The 22,272-nt window shown below is 40.0% G+C and overlaps 1 protein-coding gene across 3 annotated transcripts in view; it reads left to right on the top strand.

The window, feature by feature from the left end:
- dnah2 (dynein, axonemal, heavy chain 2) overlaps positions 1–21,605 on the top strand; it is an 85,699-nt gene extending 64,094 nt beyond the window's left edge. For all 3 annotated transcript variants that reach the window (XM_085138916.1, XM_085138927.1, XM_085138910.1), the window contains exons 63-88: positions 149–290; positions 516–685; positions 997–1,113; positions 1,247–1,411; positions 2,284–2,406; positions 2,602–2,750; positions 2,926–2,992; positions 3,491–3,641; positions 3,950–4,098; positions 4,240–4,373; positions 5,525–5,669; positions 5,809–6,008; positions 6,309–6,435; positions 6,613–6,799; positions 7,038–7,186; positions 7,420–7,603; positions 7,711–7,901; positions 8,031–8,222; positions 9,098–9,282; positions 9,843–10,071; positions 11,000–11,151; positions 13,044–13,158; positions 19,586–19,762; positions 20,032–20,106; positions 20,957–21,107; positions 21,273–21,605. In XM_085138916.1, coding sequence (XP_084995042.1) covers positions 149–290; positions 516–685; positions 997–1,113; positions 1,247–1,411; positions 2,284–2,406; positions 2,602–2,750; positions 2,926–2,992; positions 3,491–3,641; positions 3,950–4,098; positions 4,240–4,373; positions 5,525–5,669; positions 5,809–6,008; positions 6,309–6,435; positions 6,613–6,799; positions 7,038–7,186; positions 7,420–7,603; positions 7,711–7,901; positions 8,031–8,222; positions 9,098–9,282; positions 9,843–10,071; positions 11,000–11,151; positions 13,044–13,158; positions 19,586–19,762; positions 20,032–20,106; positions 20,957–21,107; positions 21,273–21,427 — 3,981 coding nt within the window. In that variant the 3' untranslated portion in view covers positions 21,428–21,605. The remainder of the gene's footprint in view (positions 1–148; positions 291–515; positions 686–996; positions 1,114–1,246; positions 1,412–2,283; positions 2,407–2,601; positions 2,751–2,925; positions 2,993–3,490; positions 3,642–3,949; positions 4,099–4,239; positions 4,374–5,524; positions 5,670–5,808; positions 6,009–6,308; positions 6,436–6,612; positions 6,800–7,037; positions 7,187–7,419; positions 7,604–7,710; positions 7,902–8,030; positions 8,223–9,097; positions 9,283–9,842; positions 10,072–10,999; positions 11,152–13,043; positions 13,159–19,585; positions 19,763–20,031; positions 20,107–20,956; positions 21,108–21,272) is intronic.
- Positions 21,606–22,272: the final 667 nt, after the last annotated feature.

The raw sequence follows: 22,272 nt of genomic DNA on the forward strand, positions 1-22,272 counted from the left end.
ATGTTTGTCCCGCTGACTGCTCTCATGGTATTTGGTGAGTAATTTGCTACGAGTACCACTGTACTGCATGTGTTTTTTGTCTTATTTGTATTGGATTATCACATGACTGAGCCTTCTAACAACCACACATTGATGTTTTTGCACATAGGCTCTGGAGTCTCTGAATAAGAAGGACATGACAGAGATCAAATCATACGGCCGTCCTCCTGCACTGGTGGAGACAGTGATGCATGCTGTTATGACCCTTCTGGAGAAAGAGCCAACCTGGGCAGAAGCCAAGAGACAGCTGGGTGAGCGACAGCAGCAGTGCAGGAATTAATTGAAATAACAGGCAAAACTGTAGTGTAGTGAAAATGAGTACAGCACAACCAGAGAATTACAGTCCACAGTTACGATCAGCTTTTTTGAGGGAAAAGGGTGATTGTAGATGTTATATTAGGGGTTAAATGTACTCATTCTTTTTCATCTTTAATACAGCAATTGATTGTTAACTGACTGTCATGTGTCTCTGGCAGGTGAGGGCAGCTTCATCAAAACATTGGTTAATTTTGACAAAGATAATATATCAGACCGTGTTTTGAAGAAGATTGGCCTGTACTGCAAGCAAGTGGACTTCCAGCCAGAGATCATCGGCAAAGTATCGCTGGCTGCCAAGTCACTCTGTATGTGGGTCAGAGCCATGGAGGTAAGAGGTCACTACACACGGTCACAAACACTTTTAAACATACTTACAAATAACAATAATCACCGTGGACCTGCTGGCATATGGTAAGTGGTAGTTGGTTATAGTTAAACATGGCGATATATAACGGATTGTAGAGAAACAAAAGATACTGTCGTCCACAGTGCAGTTTAAGCACACTACAGCAAAAGAAGAAAGCACATGCCCAAGAAAGTAGAATATAAGAAGAGTAACAAAAAAGTAGCTTCGTTACATATGAAGGGAAACAGTCTGGGGCAAAACTAAATCCATGAATGTTTATATGGTTTTTCCAGGTGTACGGTCGTGTCTACAGGGTAGTAGAACCAAAGCGTGCCCAGCTGAATGCTGCCATGGCCCAGCTAGCAGAGAAGCAGGCCGCGCTGGCCGAGGCTCAAAACAAACTACGAACGGTACGAAGAACCAGTACATCATGGAACCACCAGACAGATATAAGCGTTTGATTGATGAGAGCTCAGTTTGCAAAAGAGCATAATGGCGTTCCATTATTATAATCGATCTGCATCTGCGTGTGTTTGTGAGCAGTTGGGGGAAAAATTGGAGCAGCTGAAAAAGCAGCACAGTGAAAAGCTGGCCATGAAGGAGAGTTTGAGGAAGAAATCAGATGAGATGGAGGTGAAACTGGACCGTGCTGGCAAACTGGTGACTGGACTTGCTGGAGAGAGGGTCCGCTGGGAGGAGAGAGTTGTTGTACGACACCCCCCCCCACACACACACACACACACACACACACACACACAGAGCAATGGAAAGAGTACTAAAAAAGTGTACTGTAACTTTATGTGTAGGGATGCAACGATACCAATTTTTTCAAACCGATACGATACCGATACTTGGATCTGAGTACTTGCCGATACCGAGTACAAAAACCGATACTTCTACCACACACACACACACACACACACAATTAATTGGAAGACAGGTTTTATTATATTCCCTGTCGATAAAAAATAAAATCTTAATAAAAATGACCACAAAAAATTTTCAAGTGAAAAATAAGCACTTCTGTTAAATTATTGCAGAGTCTCCACATTGTAATTTAACAAAATATCACTGAACTATTGGCACTGTCTCGAGCTTTCAGAATAATAAATAAACACTTCTGTTTGGAATAAAATAAATACAAATTAGATTTGAGAATAAAATAAACTTTTAAATTATCGCAGAGTGTCCATATTGTAAACAAACAAACAAAATTATTATTAAATAAATAATAAATAAAATAATAATTGGCCCCCTAGTGGCCAATCTAAAAAACTACAACAGAAATGACAAGCCACCCTCTGATTAATGAAATAAGTTAGTATCGGTTCATGGTATCGGTTAACTTTTACGAGTATGAGTACACACACATTTTACAGTATCGGCCCCGATACCAGTATCGGTATCGGTGCATCCCTATTTATGTGCATTGAATTTAAAAAAGCAGCACCTCATCGTGTTCCCAGGTGAGCTGCATCACCTGTCTGAACTTAAAATACTACTTAAAATATGGCAAAGAACAATACTTAACACAAAAACCCACATTCATGTTTATGTAATCAAATCTGTGTGTTTTTCAGGGCCTTGAAGAAAATATGGGGTATCTGGTGGGAGACTGTTTGCTGGCAGCTTCTTTTCTCTCATACATGGGCCCCTTCCTTTCCAACTATAGAGAGGAGTTGCTTCAAATCTGGATGAAGGAGGTCAGACAGCCAAACACACTGTTAAAACAGCCAGTAAATCCTACTGTGCAGTAAACTTCTAGTGAACGTCTAAGAAGAAAATGCCCTCTTAAAATGTTTAACTGAACATCTGAATAACCCATGTATACTGTACTCTTTTATTTTGCTTGTTTTTTATTTCTTCTTTCTTTCTGTATCTGCTTACACTCTTTTCAGGTAAAGGGCTTAGGGATCGCATGTACACCAGGATTCAGTTTTGCAGTTTTTATGTCCAAACCCACAGTGGTGAGAGACTGGAACATCCAGGGCCTGCCCACTGATGCTTTTTCTACTGAGAACGGAATTATAGTCACCCGTGGAAACCGGTCAGTGCATCATTCGGTATCTTATTATACGTTTTATTATTATTAGTTCTGGGGAATCTCATTTTATTAGTTTTTTTCTGGATTTAGAGTTGTGTGTGTATGTTTTACATTTTACAAACCATGTGTGAAGGTGTTAATACAACTTCTTATATCTTTCTCTGCTCTTTTTGTCAAGATGGCCACTGATGGTGGACCCTCAAGGCCAAGCTTTGAAGTGGATTAAAAAGATGGAACTGTCAAGGGTAAGAACTGGGTTCTTTCTATCCCACCAAGTGCTGGGTGGGAACATTACATCCTCAAATATAACTCAAACTACATTACTAAACTTTGTTTGACTGCCCGTAAAGGTTTAGTAGATACATTTTCATCAACTCTAACTGTCCTCTCTCGTCTTTCTTTTTTCTTGCCGTGCCTGGTAGCAATGCATTTCCCTTATTTGAGCTGACCTTTTACTTTTCTGAGACTATCACAACTCATCTCAAATTCACTGCACCAACATACTCATGATCCCCCTCAAGTAATTACTGAACCTATGAAGACTGCCTGCCAGTACTTTTTACAAAGCAAATAAGATGAACTTCACTGACATTTAAAAATCTCAACTCAGATGAGTTTATAAAGAAATACATTTTTAATGATTATGAATGAGGAATTGTTTGAGATTATTTCTGAGGCTGTTGGTATGTTTTTGTGTTTGACAGGCTGTGTTTGTTGTTGTCTCTTATCTGCCAAACTCGCAGGGTCTCAAAGTAATCGATTTTCAAATGCCAGACTACCTGCGGGTGCTGGAGAATGCCATCCAGTTTGGGAATCCTGTTTTGCTGCAGAATGTCCAGGAGGAATTGGACCCCTCTCTCAACCCAGTTCTCAACAAGTCCCTGACACGCATAGGTCTGATGCAAATGCATGCACACGCACACATAGGCAAAGTCACACTTTAAAATAGCAGCTGGTGAAATAAATTTTGACCTGGTTGAGTGGTTTCAAATCCAGGTGGAGACTTTTCTGTCTGGAGTTGCATGTTCTCCCTGTGTCTGCAAGGGTACTTCCACCCATAGTCTAAAGACTGCATGGGGTTAAGTTCATTTATAATTCTAAATGAATGTGAGTGTGCCTCTAGGACAGGTGGAGGAAACTGGATAGATGGATGGATATGAGGTGCATGATTTCATTATGTTTATGCGTCTACGTGTTTGCAGGCGGCAGGTTGCTGTTAAAGCTGGGTGATAAGGAGGTGGAGTACAGCGCTGAGTTCCGCTTCTATATCACCACCAAGCTGTCTAACCCCCACTACACCCCAGAGATTTCTGCAATGACCACTATAGTAAACTTTGCTGTTAAGGAGCAGGTGAGCATGCATGTCTGTGAAACCTCTATGAATAACTCCATATAACTCCTAATTTTTGTCTATATACAGTTTCAGGTATTAGATGTCGTCTTAATTTACCTGTCACTGGGATTTTTGTGTATTTTGCATGCATGCACACAGGGTTTAGAAGCCCAGCTACTGGGAATTGTGGTGCGTAAAGAGCGTCCGGAGCTGGAGGAGCAGAAAGACTCTTTGGTGATTAGCATTGCCTCTGGCAAGAAGAGCCTGCAGGACCTGGAGGATGAGATTCTCAGGTTTCAAACATTGACCTTTGTCCTTCTTCATCAATATTTTCCTCACATAATGGACAATGTTCAGTTTAGATCCAGTCTTTTATTACCACCAGCTGTACCAGTAATAGTAATTAGGGATGCAACAATACCAATTTTTTCAAACCGATACGATACCGATACTTGGATCTGAATACTTGCCGATACAGAGTACAAAAAAACTATACTTCTACCACACACACACAAATACAATTAATTGGAAGACAGGTTTTATTATATTCCCTGCCGATAAAAAATAAAATCTTAATAAAAATGACAACAAAAAAATTTCAAGTGAAAAATAAGCACTTCTGTTAAATTATTGCAGAGTCTCCACATTGTAATTTAACAAAATATCACTGAACTATTGGCACTGTCTCGAGCTTTCAGAATAATAAATAAACACTTCTGTTTGGAATAAAATAAATACAAATTAGGTTTGCGAATAAAATAAACTTTTAAATTATTGCAGAGTGTCCATATTGTAAACAAACAAAATAATTATTATTATATAAATAATAAAATATAAAAAATTATAAAATAAATAATAAATAAAATAATAATTGGCCCCCTAGTGGCCAATCTAAAAAACTACAACAGAAATGACAAGCCACCCTCTGATTAATGAAATAAGTTGGTATCGGTTCATGGTATCGGTTAACTTTTACGAGTATGAGTACACACACATTTTACAGTATCGGCCCCGATACCAGTATCGGTATCGGTGCATCCCTAATAGTAATTATAACATTTTTGTTAAAGTAGCCATACTACTGTACCTCCATAAGAACCAGGGATTATATAAAGGAATGGAAAAAGTGTCAACTTCCATTATTCTCTTATTAGTACTTCAGGCAAAAAGTACTTTGAGAAAGAGCAACTGATTAAGACCCTACCCAGCATTAAATATCTATATACATTATATATATATTAATATCTTGAAGATCACAAGTTGTGCATATCACCTTGTTATGGTGATCACTCATGTTTTCAGCAATGCAGTTCTCGAAAGCTCGAAAGGAAATTCTTTCCAAGGAATGAGATGGTTTTCTCCCCATGAATGAGAGCAGGTTTTTGTATTTGGGCTGGGGTTTTGTTTTATTTTTATTGTTTTATGTTTATGTCTATTCTACCAGACTGCTGAATGAGTCAACTGGCTCGCTGCTGGACGATGTGCAGCTGGTAAACACCCTGCAGGCATCCAAAGTGACATCCACTGAAGTTTCAAAACAGCTGGAAAGCAGCGAACAGACAGAGCTCAAGATCGACTCCGCAAGAGAGGTCAGGTCTCAGGAGAGTGGCAGAGGGGATTGTCCTCCTTTGCTTGGTCTTACAGTAAATGTAGCATTTCTTTATTATTGCATGCTGTTTGGAAATGATAGTAAAAAGATAATAAAAAAAAGTGTTTTTGTGTTGACAGGCCTACCGTCCATGTGCTGAGCGAGCCTCTATTCTCTTCTTCATTCTAAGTGACATGGGCCGCATTGACCCCATGTACCAGTTCTCATTGGATGCCTACATTAACCTGTTTAACCTCAGCATAGAAAAGAGCAAGCGCAGCCAGAAGCTGGAGGAGAGGATCACCAACCTCAACGATTATCACACATACGCAGTGTACAAGTAAGCATTGTTTTGAACTCACGTCTGCTTCTGTGTGTCACATGATGTATACGATGCATAAATAAACAGTTCTACTTGATAAAAGAGCGAGCGGATGTAGTGGTATGCTGCACACTGGGCATGTAATATGTATCTGTACACCTGTATGGTTTTGGTACTGATTATGTGATCTGCATTAAACTATGAATCTCCATCAGTTGTAAGATTTTGATATAATTAATCAGAAACTTACACGTCATCATTTGCTACTGCTGCTGTATCCTGGTGAGTCTTCCTAACGCGTGGTTTTGTGTTGGGCAGGTACACGTGTCGTGGTCTGTTTGAGGCTCACAAGCTGCTCTTCAGCTTCCGGATGTGCGCCAAAATTCTGGAGGTGGCCGGAAAACTCAACATGGATCAGTATAACTTCTTGCTTCGAGGTGGAATTGTAAGAAAAACAGAACAGACACATTGTTGATGGTAAAAGCTTTCTTCACCAGTAGATTTGCTAATATCCCTCAAAAAGACCTGTAGGGTGTATGAGTGTGTTTAGTATATGCTATATATACTATATTGATGACATAATTAGACTACTGCCTGATGATTGACTGATTTATGCTTGTAGGTTCTTGATAAGAAGGGGCAGATGGATAACCCATTTACCAGCTGGTTGGCAGACTCCAGCTGGGACAACATCACACAGTTGGATAAGCTGCCCGGCTTCCGTGGCATCGCGTCCTCCTTTGAACAATCCTCTCGAGACTGGAACGTTTGGTTCACCAGCTCTGAGCCAGAGGATGCTCCACTTCCAGGTCTGAATGTGCTATAGAGGGTACATTTTTGTTCTTATGGAGGAAAGTCTTCTCACTGTGAGCAAACTGACTGAGCGTGCTCTCCTGAGAGGCCGGGTGAACTGATGTGCAAGAAAGTCAGCTTTTTCTTACTGCTGTGCAACTGTTTTAATTACTTGACTATTTGTTTTTCTTCTTGTCTTTATGCATCACTCCTAATAAATTGTATAATTACAGATTTACATTTTCCCCCCTTTAGGTGATTGGCAGAGTAACTGTAATGAGTTCCAGAAAATGCTGATAGTGCGTTCTCTGCGTCCCGACCGTGTCTCTTTCTGCATTACCACCTTCATCATTAAACACCTCGGCTCTCGCTTTGTGGAACCACCTGTACTCGACATGAAATCAGTGAGTTTCAGGTCTTTTTAAACGAATTCCTGATATTTTTCTAAGTATCACGATTAAAGGTTTGGATTCTTGTTGATATAATTTTTCTAGTTGCAATTAAATTTTTGCTTGAAATGTCAAAATCTCCAAAAAGGAGAGTTACTGTTAGGTGTCAAGTAAGTTGCCATTTTTTTAATCATCTCACTCTCTTCTAGCTTTTTTTGATGAATGTGCCATCTTTGTCTTCTCCTTAGGTTGTGGAGGAATCAACTAGCTGTACTCCTCTGATCTTTGTTCTGTCTCCCGGGGTGGACCCTACAGGCGCTCTGCTGCAGCTAGCTGAGGCTTCTGGGATGAGCAACCACTTCCAGGCTCTGTCTCTGGGCCAGGGACAGGCTCCCATTGCCAAGAGCATGATAGAGGAGGGCATTAAGAACGGTGCTAGACCAGTTGCTATGTTTGTTTGTTTGTTTTTTAACGATCACCGGGTCTGATTACTCAAATAGGAATCTACACGTAGAACTAAACTGAGCTGACTCTTTCAGGTCATTGGGTGTTCCTGGCCAACTGTCACCTCTCTCTGTCATGGATGCCTGAGCTGGACAAGCTGATTAAGCAGCTACAGCTGCAGAAGCCCCACCCAGACTTCAGGCTCTGGCTCAGCTCTTCACCACACCCTGATTTTCCCATTACCATCCTGCAGGCTGGCATCAAGATGACCACTGAACCACCGAAGGTACACACTCACAGACACAGCTTTGCGTCACTACAGTCATACAATATATACATTCTTGTATGTGTGAGTTTTACACGTAACTGAAACTATAAGCTCTAAACTCTCAACACTTCCCGTTCTCATTCTCAGGGTGTTAAAGCCAACATGAAGCGTCTTTACCAGCTGGTGACAGAAGCTCAATTCAACAGCTGCAGCAAACCCGTATTCTACAGGAAGCTCCTCTTCTCCCTCTGCTTTTTTCACAGCATCCTTCTGGAAAGGAAGAAGTTTCTACAGATGGGCTGGAACATTGTGTATGGCTTTAATGATTCTGACTTTGAGGTGAGAGATTCATCTGATACAGGAAAAAAACTGTGACAGCTATTGGAAAGGACAGAAAAACAAATGTTTAGTGCAGTAATAATGTTTGTGTTTACATCTGCTGATTGATGTAGTGAAGGTCACATGGTTTTGTATGTAAAGAAGAAGATTGATTGATTAGGATAAATGTATGTGCTGTCTTTATTAACCCTTTAAAGCCGGTCGGAGCGGGCACGCTCCGTTTTGCGTAACTATTTTTAAATCCCGGTAGCACTGCAACCACGTAAGCTAGCGCAATAATTTATTTTGCATATGAAACCGGAGGAGTTGTACTTACATCTTATGCCATCAGCTTGTGCAGTTTTGAGGGATAAGCCTCTTAAATTTCTCTAACTAGAAATATATGTTAAAAAACAAAAATGATTTTCAATTCTTTTGTAGTTTATTGCACTTTTTTGCAATTTATGTAATTACTATGCACTTAATGCATACATATTATTAAAATTTGGGTTATAATGGTTGTATTGATGTATAGAAACTTGAAATGCTCCCAAAAATGACACTACAGCATGTAAAAATATAATATAAGCTCTGGCAGACTTGGTTCTATGGTAGGTCTTAAAGGGTTAAAGCCATTTAGAGTAATTAATAATAAGTATGTAGGTAGTTGATTTTATTTTCCTAACAACACAATGCGCTCCTGTGTCAGAGAACTATAATGTAGTAAACAAAAGTACAGCAAAATGCAAATCACACGAATTTAGTTCAGGTGTGTGAGACTGATTCATTATCATTTCTTTTTTCTTTCTGCACCAGAGAGTTTTGCACTTGTCCTTGGTGTGTTGTGTCAGATTTCAAACCCAGTCTGTTAAGCTCTTTGTCTTAATACTTCCCAGGTGAGTGAGAAACTACTCTGTCTGTACCTGAATGATTACGAGGAGATTCCCTGGGATGCACTCAAGTACCTCATTGCTGGGGTCAGCTATGGAGGTCACGTCACCGATGACTGGGACAGACGTCTTCTGACCACATACATCAACGACTACTTCTGTGACGCTGTCATAAACCAGCCATTCTTCAAGTAAGATATTATTCAGTGTGCTAATGCAAGTATACTAGTAGCTGCTTCAAACCAGTGCACTGTGCTAATAATTTAAATATGTTTTGGTAAACAAAAGCTCTTTTGCCTAAACATTTCCCATGTTTGATGCAAGCTGTTGCTTCAAACTGAGACTTTCTGAAGCACCTTTTTGCTCACAGAGTGCTAGCACCACCAAGAGGACAGCGAGGTCATCACTTCTTAAGAAAAGCAGATACACCGAGTGCTGTCAAGATCTCTTACTCTGTTTATTTACTGGCTTCGCAAATCGTGTGTTTCTATCATTTCTACCCAAAGACTCAGATTTCCCCTTAGAAAAATATCAAGTGAAATCTTTGAGGCTTAGAATACAAACCTCCAGTACTCCATTCACGCAGGAGTAGTTGCACAGGAAATTACTACCACTTCATGTTGTTGCTCCCAACAGAACACTTAATCTTATCATACGTATTATAATGATGTTGTCTTTTTTGCACTATTATTATGCTGATGGGCATTTTATATAATATATATATAATTATTAACCCCTTTGTCTCTGTCAGGTTATCAACTTTAACCAACTATTACATCCCCCGTGACGGTTCCCAGGCTTTATACAAGGAATATATCGACAGGATGCCATCCACAGAGCATCCAGAACTATTTGGCCAGCACCCTAATGCTGACATTGCAAGCCAGATCGCTGAGACTAAGACAGTGTTTGACACCCTGCTCTCCCTGCAACCCCAGGTTACCAGCAAGACTGCTGCTGGGGGTAGTAGAGAAGATAAGGTGAGGGTGAAACAAGGTGGGAGGAGGAGAGAACAGGGATGACTCTATGAGTGAAACTACAAAATGGAATAATGTGCATATTGAGTAAAGTTGTTTTGTTTTGTTTTTTAACGCTGGGCTTAACAGTTAATCAGTGTAGTGGGCCGTATAGCCTGAATGGCATCATCTCTCTTTAAATGTATGTGTAGTAGAACGTGGGAAATGTAATGTTCTTTTTTCCAGTTAATGGTTAGTAATTGCTTGAAAAATGCTGTCTGCATGACTCCAGACAGCCATATTTGACAGATTTCTTCCCAGCAATGCTTAGACATCCATATAGTTACATAACACTGGCTAACAGTCATCAGTGTAATAAGATACAGATCTGGGAATCTGTGCTTTATGGCTTATGCTTCACCCTGAAGTTTAAGGAAAGGACTCAGAAGATTTGTATTCTGTAAAACTGAAACTGTGTGTTATTAGGGCATGATACTGTTTATTTGGGTTTTTTTGTTTTTAATAAATTAAATAAAAAACAGTGTTCTGTTAGTTATTAGCAGAGTGCTGTTGTCGTGCAAGATCAAGATCAGAGCGTTTATCACAACTTTAAATTGCTTCTAACACAAGTCCCACATGCTGGTCCCACTTAGCTGCTGCTTTTGAATGTTGATGGATCTGATTATATCTAATCACCCGTGCATGGATTTGCTTTCAGATATAGCTCTGTTTATTATTTCTGTTTTGTTTAGAGTCAAGTTAAAGGCACATTATCTCTTAGGATCCTTCTTGGAGGTATTGGCAGGTTGTCTCTGTGCTTTAAATGCTGTGGTTTTATAGTAGTGTGAAATTGGTAAAATCTCATCATCACCACTTTTATATTGGTTCTCCTGGAGTGTGTATTTTACTATTGGGAATGAACCTGTTATATCTGCTTTATTTGTGTTTCTAGGTATTAGAGCTGTTGACAGATGTTCGTGGAAAGATCCCAAAATACATTGAATGCGAGAGCACGAGAACCGTGTTGCTGGACAACCCTTCACCCCTTAATGTGGTCTTGCTGCAAGAGATCCAGAGATACAACTCTCTGCTGAGCACCATTAAGTATGAACTTTATTGCACCTTGATGAGTAAATCTACAGTTTCAAATGAGATAAATGTAGGTGTCATATGCCATCAGGTAGAAAAACAAATCTGAGGCTAAAATTGTGCAGTATCACAGCTGAATAATTGCACTTTATTTTCACTGAATAATTCAGACCCTGCTAACAAAAGTGCTTTCTCTCACGTGTTTGATTTTTTTTGATTTTCACTCCTTCCAATTAGCCTCTGTACCAGTTTGAAGACAATAACAGAAATTAAAAAAGCAGAAATTCATATTTATTTTTGGCTGGGTCAGCTATTCATATTTTTTTAAGTTATAAAACAATGCTATTTATTTCTATTTTTAACTTAATGTTGTGGCTCAGGAGCTAAAGCGTACTAATCCTGAATTCCTGATGCCTGCATCAGTGTGAGTGAGTCTATGTGGAACAGTTAAGCAGTGGGAAGTAGTAAAACACATAGAATGAAGTGCAATATAAATGTGGTTGAGTACAAAAGTGCTGTATAGGTATCAGTCCATTTACCAGTGTTGTTAAAGACAAATCAATACCAGAAAGTTGTGCACTTGATAGAATAAGTTAAGTATAACATGGTGTGGTCTTGTCGCAGAGCGCTAATAATCCTAGATGTGTTTTAGGCAGCGCTGGGGCCGTTATTCCAAAAAAAAAGTCATGTATTACACATAACTCGTTACTTGTCTTAAAAGTAACATAAAGTACATTTCGTGATTACTATGAGACGATGCGTTTCAGATCAGTTTACAGAATAAACCTTAGATGACAGTTACATGTACCAGCACAAATCCTAATGAGGACTCAGGGTCATCTTTCTTTTAGTGTTTGCATATGAACACGAAGCCAACAACACAAAGCAAAGTTGAAAACCAGCCAAAGACACCTTAAAGTGATTCTACTGTAGACAGATAGAAATGGATGCTACAACGCTGCAAGCCTGACTTCTTGTCACTTGTAACTACAGGGGTCCAACAAAGAATGGCCACGCATCATACTGATGTCTTCGGAAATTTATTTCTCTCTCTCTCTCACTCTTATTGTCTTCAGACACCGTGAAAACTGAAGAAACACAAAGTTTACAACATAAATGTTTTGAGCTTATCAGCCTCTCATATCAGTGTCCATAAACAGTCTTGTGCAAGCAGAACAGAAAAAATGCACAATAATGGATATAACAAAAATGTCCTCTCATTACCAGTGTAGAACACGTATGCAACATTATACAAACAATATACATGAAACCAGTGTGCGCCTCTTGGACCACATGCAGAATAACATTAACGCTGAGGCTGTAAATGCATCTGTAGCCATGTATCCATGCTAGCTCCACGATGCTATGGTTGCACTCTCAACCAAACTCTGGTCATGTGACAATTACAAACTTTACCTCATACAAACTTTACAGCACTTTACATATTTAACGAACCCATATTTTGTAATCACATATTTTAGACATGTTTTTTAATTAATGTTACACTTTTATCATCTTATCTTATACATAAATGAACTAAATTAAGCATGAATCTATCACAGAAACATGAAATAACCAACTTTATTTTAACTGTCTCAGGGACAGTTACATCACTCCTTTTGTTACCTGCTAACGGTCAGGCTCTGCGTGCTGAGTTGGGTTCAGCATGCGCTCAACTTTAACATCAGTCTAGGTTGTTGGCTAGCTTTGTGTTAGCATGCTGTCTGTGCAGCAGTGGTGCTGCAGTTGTTTCTGTCCTAGACGCAGTTTGGATTTCACCATCCTGCTCTTGAGCAATTTCAAAAGGCTCAATGCTAGTTACTGCTAAACACCTATCGATCAAATGTTTTACACATTTTGTCACAGTTGACACAGTTTTACTGTAACTGTGTATGTTTGCATTTTAGATCATCTCTGGTGGAACTGGAGAAAGGGATCAAAGGCTTAGTAGTGATGTCACCCAGCTTGGAGGAGATCTTCAACTGTATCCATGATGCCCGTGTACCATCGCTGTGGGAGAAGGTGCAAACACACACGTGCACACAGTTTATTACAGCTACCAGTGCGGGATAGTTATGATCCTTTACTGATCCTTCTTGGGTCAGTATCCTTATGCAGATGCATTCTTCTGTATATGTCTCTGCTAGCTCAACAAGAACACTGTAGATTATCAAATGCACTTTTCTTCAACTGTGGGTCCATTTTTTGGGGTTGTAGAAATGCAAAGACCTGTTATGAGATTAGACTTCTAGACTGCCTTGTCACCAACAATCACTCACACAAAGCTTAAGTCAAACTTTTAAACAAGTTCATTGAGGTTACAAAAAACATTAACCCAAATATGCTCCACTGTCTTAATGTGCATTCACTGGTTATCTTTTCTCAGCTGCATGAGACGGCTTCTCACTGTTTAAAAATAACTAGATGCACTCAGACGTCCTATGTGTGAAGCACACGTTCTAAGTCATGACAGATGTGAAACTGCATGTGGTACTTTCTGATTATCTTACTTCATAAAGTTGACAGACAGACTACAATGAGGATGGACTGCTAAGATCAATAGTGTTGAGAAAGCTACTTATTGGAAAATTGGGCGCACATGAAAAGCCAAAGGAGATTTTGCTGAATCAGAACTGAAGTAAAACTGAAAAGGAGTAACAGAATGCGTGATTAAAGGCATACTGTGAAGAGAAATGTAACTTTTCTTTGGTTTGGGTATGCTGTACTGTATAATCAAGCACTGACCAAGCATTTCTGAATAAGGGTCGCAGATAATATTTCAATACTGACAGAGCGCTGTGTTTATTTTTCCATTACATATTCTGATTGAATCTGCATTTTAAGCCTTCCTCTCCCTGAGATAGTTACCACAGATTCCTTTGGTGTGTTGCTGCATGACAGAGGCCCTTCAGATGTCTGCTCTGCACTCATATCACATATTGATCCCTGTGATTGTGATCCGATCGGCACGGATCTAATCTGCTTTGAGCCACTGAAACAGCTGCACGCCTGTCTCTGTGCTCACTCACTGGTCTGTTATTAAATGTGTATTTATCCGTCACCCTGCCTGGCTACACAGACATACATTTATTGTTCTGGTCTGTCCACACAGACACACAGATGGGCTCAGTGTGGCTCTGGCTGTATTCCAGCTGTGATTCTGTCCAAATGCTCCATTCTGGCTTCATTATCACTGGACCTCTCTTTACAGTGGGGAGAGAACACAGGGTGCTGTCAGCCCAGGTCAAGAGGCTGGAAAAGCTTCTGACTACAAGGGAGCGTCGGTGTGTGTGTTTAGAGTGTGTTTGTGTGTATCCACTGACAAGGGTCAGTAAGGGCAGTTCATGTTTATATTTATGTCTGACTTAGAGTTGTGGATGAAAAGCATGTATGTGCTTTTGCTCATGGGTGTATTTGTGAGAGGCTGTTAGTCAGGTGGAGCACACCTCGGGCTTCAGCAGCCAAACAAAGCCAGTGTCTGTGAACTAATCGTAGTGTAATAAGCAAAGTAAACCTTCCAAGGCCTGCTCCACTTTCCTAAAAAGACCCTGAGCTCATTGTGCTCTAGCCAGGAGCTTAATACAGCTCAATATACCGTATGTGTCTGTGTGAGTGTGTGTATCTATTTCCTTTTATAGGAGTATTGGATAGCTATTAGAGTTGCTGCCTCCAGGTGAGCGCCTCTGTTCTGCTGCTCACTTGTAAACCTGACGACTCTCCTTATATTTCTTCCCATTCCTGGCTTTTTATTCATCTCTTGGTCTTTTCACTTCAGTTATGGCTTACTCTTTTTCCTCCTGCTCTCATTCAGTCATTGTCCACCTCCATTCTTCATCGCCTGTATCTCATTCCTGTTTATATGTTGGAAGTATTACCTCCATTCTGCTCTCTTTCTTTCTCTTCACGCTTCATCTGATCCAGGCAGCAACTACAGCCCCTCAAAGAGTGTCCTGCTTATTTATCCCTCCGTCCCTCCATCCCTCTCTTCTCCGCCCCTCCTTGGCATAGCAGCCTGTCATTAGTTCTGAGCTCTCAGACTCATGGCTTTAATTTTGGCCTGCCTGCCTCTCTGTCTCCGGCCATTTTGTATCTGGTTTCCTCACAAGCCTTTGCCTGTATTTGTGTGCGTATGTGCGACGACCATATAACGAATGTGTGTGCGCCTAAGAGACATCTTAAATTAATCATTAAATTGTATATTGTCAATAAAGGCTTGGTGGCTTTCCAGACATGAAGCCTACATTTTGAAAGCATTTAGCTCGTCTGTGAACGTGAGGGCCAACAGGAAACTTGCTAAGATGGTATTGTACAGTGAAATTATTACATCCATCTTCAACCTAGGCATCTGTTTGGTCTTTTTACTCTATGACAGCCTTTCTTGGCAGATATGGCGGCTTTAATGTCAGTGACAATGCTGAAAGGTTTAATAGCTAGTTTCTCTGAAATGGAGAATTACTAAGTCATGCTGATATTTATTGTTTTGGAAAGTTACTAGGCACGAGCCATCCCATATGGAAAAGATATATATAAATCTTATAAAGTTTGTATGTCTTGTATGAAACTTGTATGAAAAGTAGGGATGCAACGATACCAATTTTTTCAAACCGATACGATACCGATACTTGGATCTGAGTACTTGCCGATACAGAGTACAAAAAACGATACTTCTACCACACACACACACACACACACACACACACAAATACAATTAATTGGAAGACAGGTTTTATTATATTCCCTGTCGATAAAAAATAAAATCTTAATAAAAATGACCACAAAAAAATTTCAAGTGAAAAATAAGCACTTCTGTTAAATTATTGCAGAGTCTCCACATTGTAATTTTACAAAATATCACTGAACTATTGGCACTGTCTCGAGCTTTCAGAATAATAAATAAACACTTCTGTTTGGAATAAAATAAATACAAATTAGGTTTGAGAATAAAATAAACTTTTAAATTATTGCAGAGTGTCCATATTGTAAACAAACAAACAAAATAATTTTTATTATATAAATAATAAATAAAATAATAATTGGCCCCCTAGTGGCCAATCTAAAAAACTACAACAGAAATGACAAGCCACCCTCTGATTAATGAAATAAGTTGGTATCGGTTCATGGTATTGGTTAACTTTTACGAGTATGAGTACACACACATTTTACAGTATCGGCCCCGATACCCGATACCAGTATCGGTATCGGTGCATCCCTAATGAAAAGCATACAAGAGTGAAAACACATATAAGATCCCTTGAAAAATTATATAATGAAACTTGTATGTTTTGGATACTTAGTAAAAAAATATATGAAAGTAATGAGAAAGTGGCCACTTTCATGAGTAAATCATGTATGGTTTTACTATTTCTTTTCCATATGGGATTTTCCCAGCTATATCTTTACTGTTACAGCTAACACACGTGTTTTGATTATTTTCACTCTCTGAAATTATAGAGAACTGTGACGGAGTCTGTCACACTAACCCATTGTTGTAATTGATGCTTTTGAATAAAAGGTTTTTAAATCAGTGAGTAGACTGACAGAAAAAGTGGTTCGCGAGCATTTATTCTTTGGATCTGAGGCATTAATTTATACGTGACACGCCTTTCATTATACAGATATTTATGTTTGTAAAGCTGTGTTTGGTATTTCATTGTGTTTGATGTTACTGCAGATAAGATGACTGATAAGGTACTGAAAAAAACAGATATGAGGGGATATGACTAATACAGGAACAGCTCGTCTGTTCTGCTTTTCCTTATTTTCTGTCGTATATAAAATTGTGGATACTCACATTAAACAAAATCATAGTTTCAAATGTTAAGGCCATGATGTCTTTAAAATGATTCCTTCAAAGATGGTGACCAGGTCTGGTTGCACTTGAGGTTTGATTGCAGAAAAATGGATGCAGCTCTTTTTATTGTTATTGTTATAGTTTATTTTTTATAGTTTAATCATTAATCAACAAATTGATTGGTTTCGTTGATTGGTTACAGTATGATGAAATCAACGCCCCTGAGTTATACTAATTGTTAGAATCATCGAAGCGCAGGTGGGGTTTGTGGCAGAAATCGTCCACTCCAGCTTGTTAATCAACCAAAGGACAGAGTTTACATTCATTTAAAAGCCTGACTTGTCCACCCTAGCTGGAAAAGCTGGAAAACCAGTTGTTATCAATCATCCACCTTACTCAGAGTTTCTGAATTCTCAGACTTTTTATGTGATTTAGAGCTCAGCTCAGATAAAATAATTATTGTGGGTGAGTAACTTTAACATCCATGTAGACGCTGAAAACCCTCTTCTGTCTAATGATTTCCCAATAACGTTACAATAATCGACTACACAGCAGTGGCAAATGGATTTCATCACAGTAGATGTCTTTCTGAAAGCGCTGTAACTAAGTTTAAGTTTATAATTCATCCATTGTTATCTTCCCCAACGCCTTGTGCCAAGACGGTGCAGAGCAGCTTAACACTACTCCCACAGATGTTGATCATCTTGTTAATATCTCTACTTCTTCACTGTGTACAACTCTAGATAATGTAGCTCCTCTAAGTACGTGACTCACTGGTATAACTCTCAAATGTGTACCTTAAAGCAGATAACTCATAAGCTGAAGAGGAAATGGTGTCTCTCTAATTTAGAAAATCATTATTTAGCCTGGAAAGCCAATTTGATGCTCTATTAAAAAAAGCTCTCTGTAAAGCTGGAACATCTTACTACTCGTCACCGATTGAAGAAAATAAGAACAACCCTACGTTTCTCTTCAGCACTGTAGCCAGGCTGACAAGAAGTCAGAGCTCTGTTGAGCCAACAATTCCTTCAACATTAACTAGTAATGACTTCATGAATTTCTTCACAAATAAAATTTGAATTAATTAATTAATTAATGCTTCAATCTTAAATATGATCAACCTATCTCTAATAATCTGCTATGTACCACAGGCCTTCAAGCTGGCTGTAGTTAAACCTTTACTCAAAAAGCCATCTCTAGCCCCAGCAGTCTTAGCTAATTATAGGCCAATCTCCAACCTTCCTTTCATATCAAACCTCCTTGAACAGATCATCTGCAGAGGAATGGCTTATTTGAAGAGTTTCAGTCAGGTTTCAGAGCTCTTCACAGCACAGAAACAGCTTTAGTAAAGGTTACAAATGATCTTCTCATGGCCTCTGACAGTGGACTCATCTCTGTGCTTGTCCTGCTAGACCTCAGTGCAGCGTTCGACAGTATTGATCAAAACATTTTATTCGAGCGATTAGAACATGCTGTAGGTATTACAGGTACTGCGCTGCAGTGGTTTGTATCATATCTATCTAATAGACTCCAATTTGTTCATGTAAATGGAGAGTCCTCTTCACACACTGAGGTTAATTATGGAGTTCCACAGGGTTCAGTGCTAGGACCAATTCTGTTTACATTATACATGCTTCCCTTGGGCAGTATCATCACAAGACAGCATACATTTTCACTGCTATGCAGATGACACCCAGCTCTATCTGTCCATGAAGCCGGGTAACACACACCAATTAGTTAAACTGCAGGAATGTCTTAAAGACATAAAGACCTGGATGGCCGCTAACTTTCTGCTTCTAAATGCAGATAAAACTGAGGTTATTGTACTCGGCGCTGAAAATCTTAGAAACACGATGTCTAGCCAGATGCTTACTGTGGATGGCATTAGCTTGGCCTCCAGTAACACTGTGGGTTGGAGTTAAATCTTGGAGTTAGTTGCTGCAACTACTTGTAGTCGGTCGCCAAATGCAAAGAAATCAAAATCAAACCAATCACCATGCAACCACTAATTCCTACTTCTGAGGAGGTGGCGCTCCTGTTCCATAATAGAGCCGTTTCAGGCATGCAGCTCTAGCTGTGAACACAGGAGGCCCACCCACCCGTGGCTTTGTGAGGGGCAGCCAGTCTAAAGGAGGGTTGAGGGAGCTAAAACAGCTTGTTTCAGACAGAGGATGAACCGAGGGGCTGCAGTGTAAGAGAAACAGTGATTATTTAGAATTGTGAATCATGCAAAGTGAGTCCCGGTGAGTTTAATAAGAAATATGTGGAGTTGGAAATGAGAACAGGTCATTGTTACTTACTTTTTATGAATTCGATAATAAAACCAATTATCACAATCACTTTTATGCTTTGGTCGGTTATTTTTAAATTCCAGCGAGTCTTTATGTATTATCAAATCAGTCAAAGCAAGTAAAAGTTTTCCTGTTGAGATTTGAAGATGCCAGCATGCTGAGACATCCTTGTACATTTCCTCTCAATTCTCACTCACCAGTTCAGTTTTCGTGTGCTAATGAGACCTACAGGCCATCAGTGCTCAGTGTGACTGCACTGAACAGAACTTGTTCCTGTTTTGAGTAGCTGCCAACAGCTGGAAGCATGAAATGGTTGTAGATTTTCCACGTCTCACTCGTCGTCTCTCACACCCACCCTCTCCTCTAGGCATACCCCTCACTGAAACCCCTGGCAGCGTGGACCAGGGATCTTTGCCAGCGAGTCGATCAGTTTGCACGCTGGGCACAGACGACCCAGCCCCCCAACTTGTTCTGGCTGTCCGGTTTCACCTTTCCCAACGGTTTCCTCACTGCTGTTCTGCAGTCATCAGCTCGACAATGCAACGTGAGCATTCACGCAACCACACGCGCACGGGAGACGGTTATGTAATCCCGCTCACTTTGTGATTGATGGCCATGTATTTTTGAGTGTCTCAGCTTGTTTTAACAGACGGTTTTGTGAGCTGAACCCAGTGAATCGTGATTCCAAACCTGAAGATTAAACAGCGGAGATTAAATTTCACAGCACATAAAATACCCATAATATAGACACCCTGCTTTGCTTGCTGTGCAGTGTTTATTTGATGAAAACGACTCTATTGTGTGCCCCTGCAGATATCAGTAGACATGCTGTCCTGGGAGTTTATAGTGTCCACTGTAGATGACAGCAAGCTCCTTTTCCCACCAAAGGTGAGACACATTTTATTTCTTAAAATTGTATAGAAAATGACACAAATCTGCCGCCGAGCTCCTTTTTCTGATCCATTAGCTTTCAGCTGTCATTACAGCTTTACATCACATCTTTCATCTTCACTCAGACACTGGCTGTGTTTTTCCCAGAACAATCTATTTTCATTCAAAGCAGCATCTCTATTTTCATCCCTCAAATACACTCACGTTTAGATGTTTGGGTTTTTTTATAGATCATGTAAAATGTTTTGATTGGTCATATTTTCTTACATTGTAATTATTTCATTTCTATCCCTGATCTCTTTCTCTTTTTGATTTTTCGGTGCCAGTCTGCACTTCTATCATTTCTTAACTTGATGTTTTCCCTCATTTTTTTTAGCTTTGACTCTTTTTCCTTCTGTCCGGTTTCTCCCCCACCTTCCCTTTCTGTTCTCCTCCTTCACACCCTCCTTTTTCCTGTCCTCTCTGTACCACTCTTGTGTTCCCATGTTCTCTCTCTCTCATGACCTACTGCTTCCCATTCACCTCCTTTCTGAGCCACCCTTGTTTTATTCTTATTCGTCTTTCTCTGCCTCTACTCTAGCTTCTCCGTAACCCTCGCCACCCAACCACCACCACCTTTTGCCATCCATCTTTCTTTCTGCAGCTCTCCTCGTCCCTCTTCTTTCCTCTCCTCATTTCATTATCTAATTCCTTGGCAGAGCTGTTAGGCATGTTTTCTTTAATGCAAGAAGTCACCTCCAAGCGAGTGTTTATATCACTCCCCCTCCCCTTTACCTATTTATAATCCATGTTCTTTCCACGTTTTCCTGCTCATGGCCTTCCATACCTGTCTCTTTGGCCCCTCCAGGACGGAGTCTTTGTCAGAGGTTTGTATTTAGAGGGAGCGGGTTGGGACAAGAGCAACTCCTGTTTGGTGGAAGCTAAACCCATGCAGATGGTCTGTCCTATACCCACCATCCACTTCAAACCAGTGGAAAACCGCAAGAAGATGGCCAAGAGTGAGTGAAATTCCTTACTTCGTTTCACAAACTTTTTTTTATGTTCCACTTTATTTATTTTCATGTGGTTTTTTTGTCACCTGTGTTATTATGTTCATCCATGAATCGCTTAGTTTGGGTTCTTGTTTTTGTTTCACTGACTCAGTTGTGTGTCTTTATGTGAAGGTACGTACCTGTGTCCGTGTTACTACTACCCGGTGCGTGCTGGTGGGGCAGGCCGAGCGTCTTTTGTTGTCGCCGTTGAACTTAAATCTGGAGCTGTGACTCCAGAGCACTGGATCAAGAGAGGAACTGCTCTTCTCATGAGCCTGGACAACTGAAGGCTTTAACAATCACGCACACACTGACTGTAAAACGTTGTTTCTGTGCAAGGTTCAGGTGTTCATTGTGTAGTAGTTCTTATTTTAATTTTTATTATCTGTTTTTGTGACTGAAATGATTTCAAATGTGAATTCTACAGTAAAGTGAATTCTATATAAAGTTGGATTTTACACCTGACGTCGACTCGTTCTTTGACTCTTTGAAGCAGGTCAGACACATTTCTGGAAGCTCTCCTTCTCTTATTTCTTTTTTTTTTACCTTTTTCTTCTCTCTGCTCTTAAAATGACCGACTGTGCACTCCTCTCCACAGACCTCCATCAGTCTTTCCATGCTGACCCCCTCTTACCCTGCTGAAACACACACATTAACACACCACCGTCTACATACACATGCACAGGAAATCTCTGACTGCGAGGTATCGGCGCTTACTGGAAGCCTACTTCTTTGTAACATCTGGATCAAGTGACTGTTGGATCACGTAAGCGTTTGACTGTGTGCTCAGTGGATTCCTTGGTAACGTGATGAGCTATTACATCTATTTTATGTGTTTTTAAAAAGTAGACAGGTCGGGTCTGTAAGTGTATGAGCAGAATAGCATGATTGGAAGGAATAGTGGCTGTTTGGATTCAGCTGTATATCCAAAATTGGCAAAAAAAGGTAAAGAAACCCTTTTGAACCCTCAGCCATAAAAGGCTAATGGGCTATTGTTACCCTGCCGTGGTGATTTGGGGGGGGGGGGGGGGGGGCATAGGCATCCAAATTTGTGAATGCTGTGAAAGACTATGTGCACGTTAGCATATGCTACTTCCGGTGCGGAAACTCCTGTGGGGAGCTTTGTTTCCGG

Source organism: Neolamprologus multifasciatus, chromosome 3 (genome assembly GCF_963576455.1).
Source record: "Neolamprologus multifasciatus chromosome 3, fNeoMul1.2, whole genome shotgun sequence".
Taxonomy (NCBI): domain Eukaryota; kingdom Metazoa; phylum Chordata; class Actinopteri; order Cichliformes; family Cichlidae; genus Neolamprologus; species Neolamprologus multifasciatus.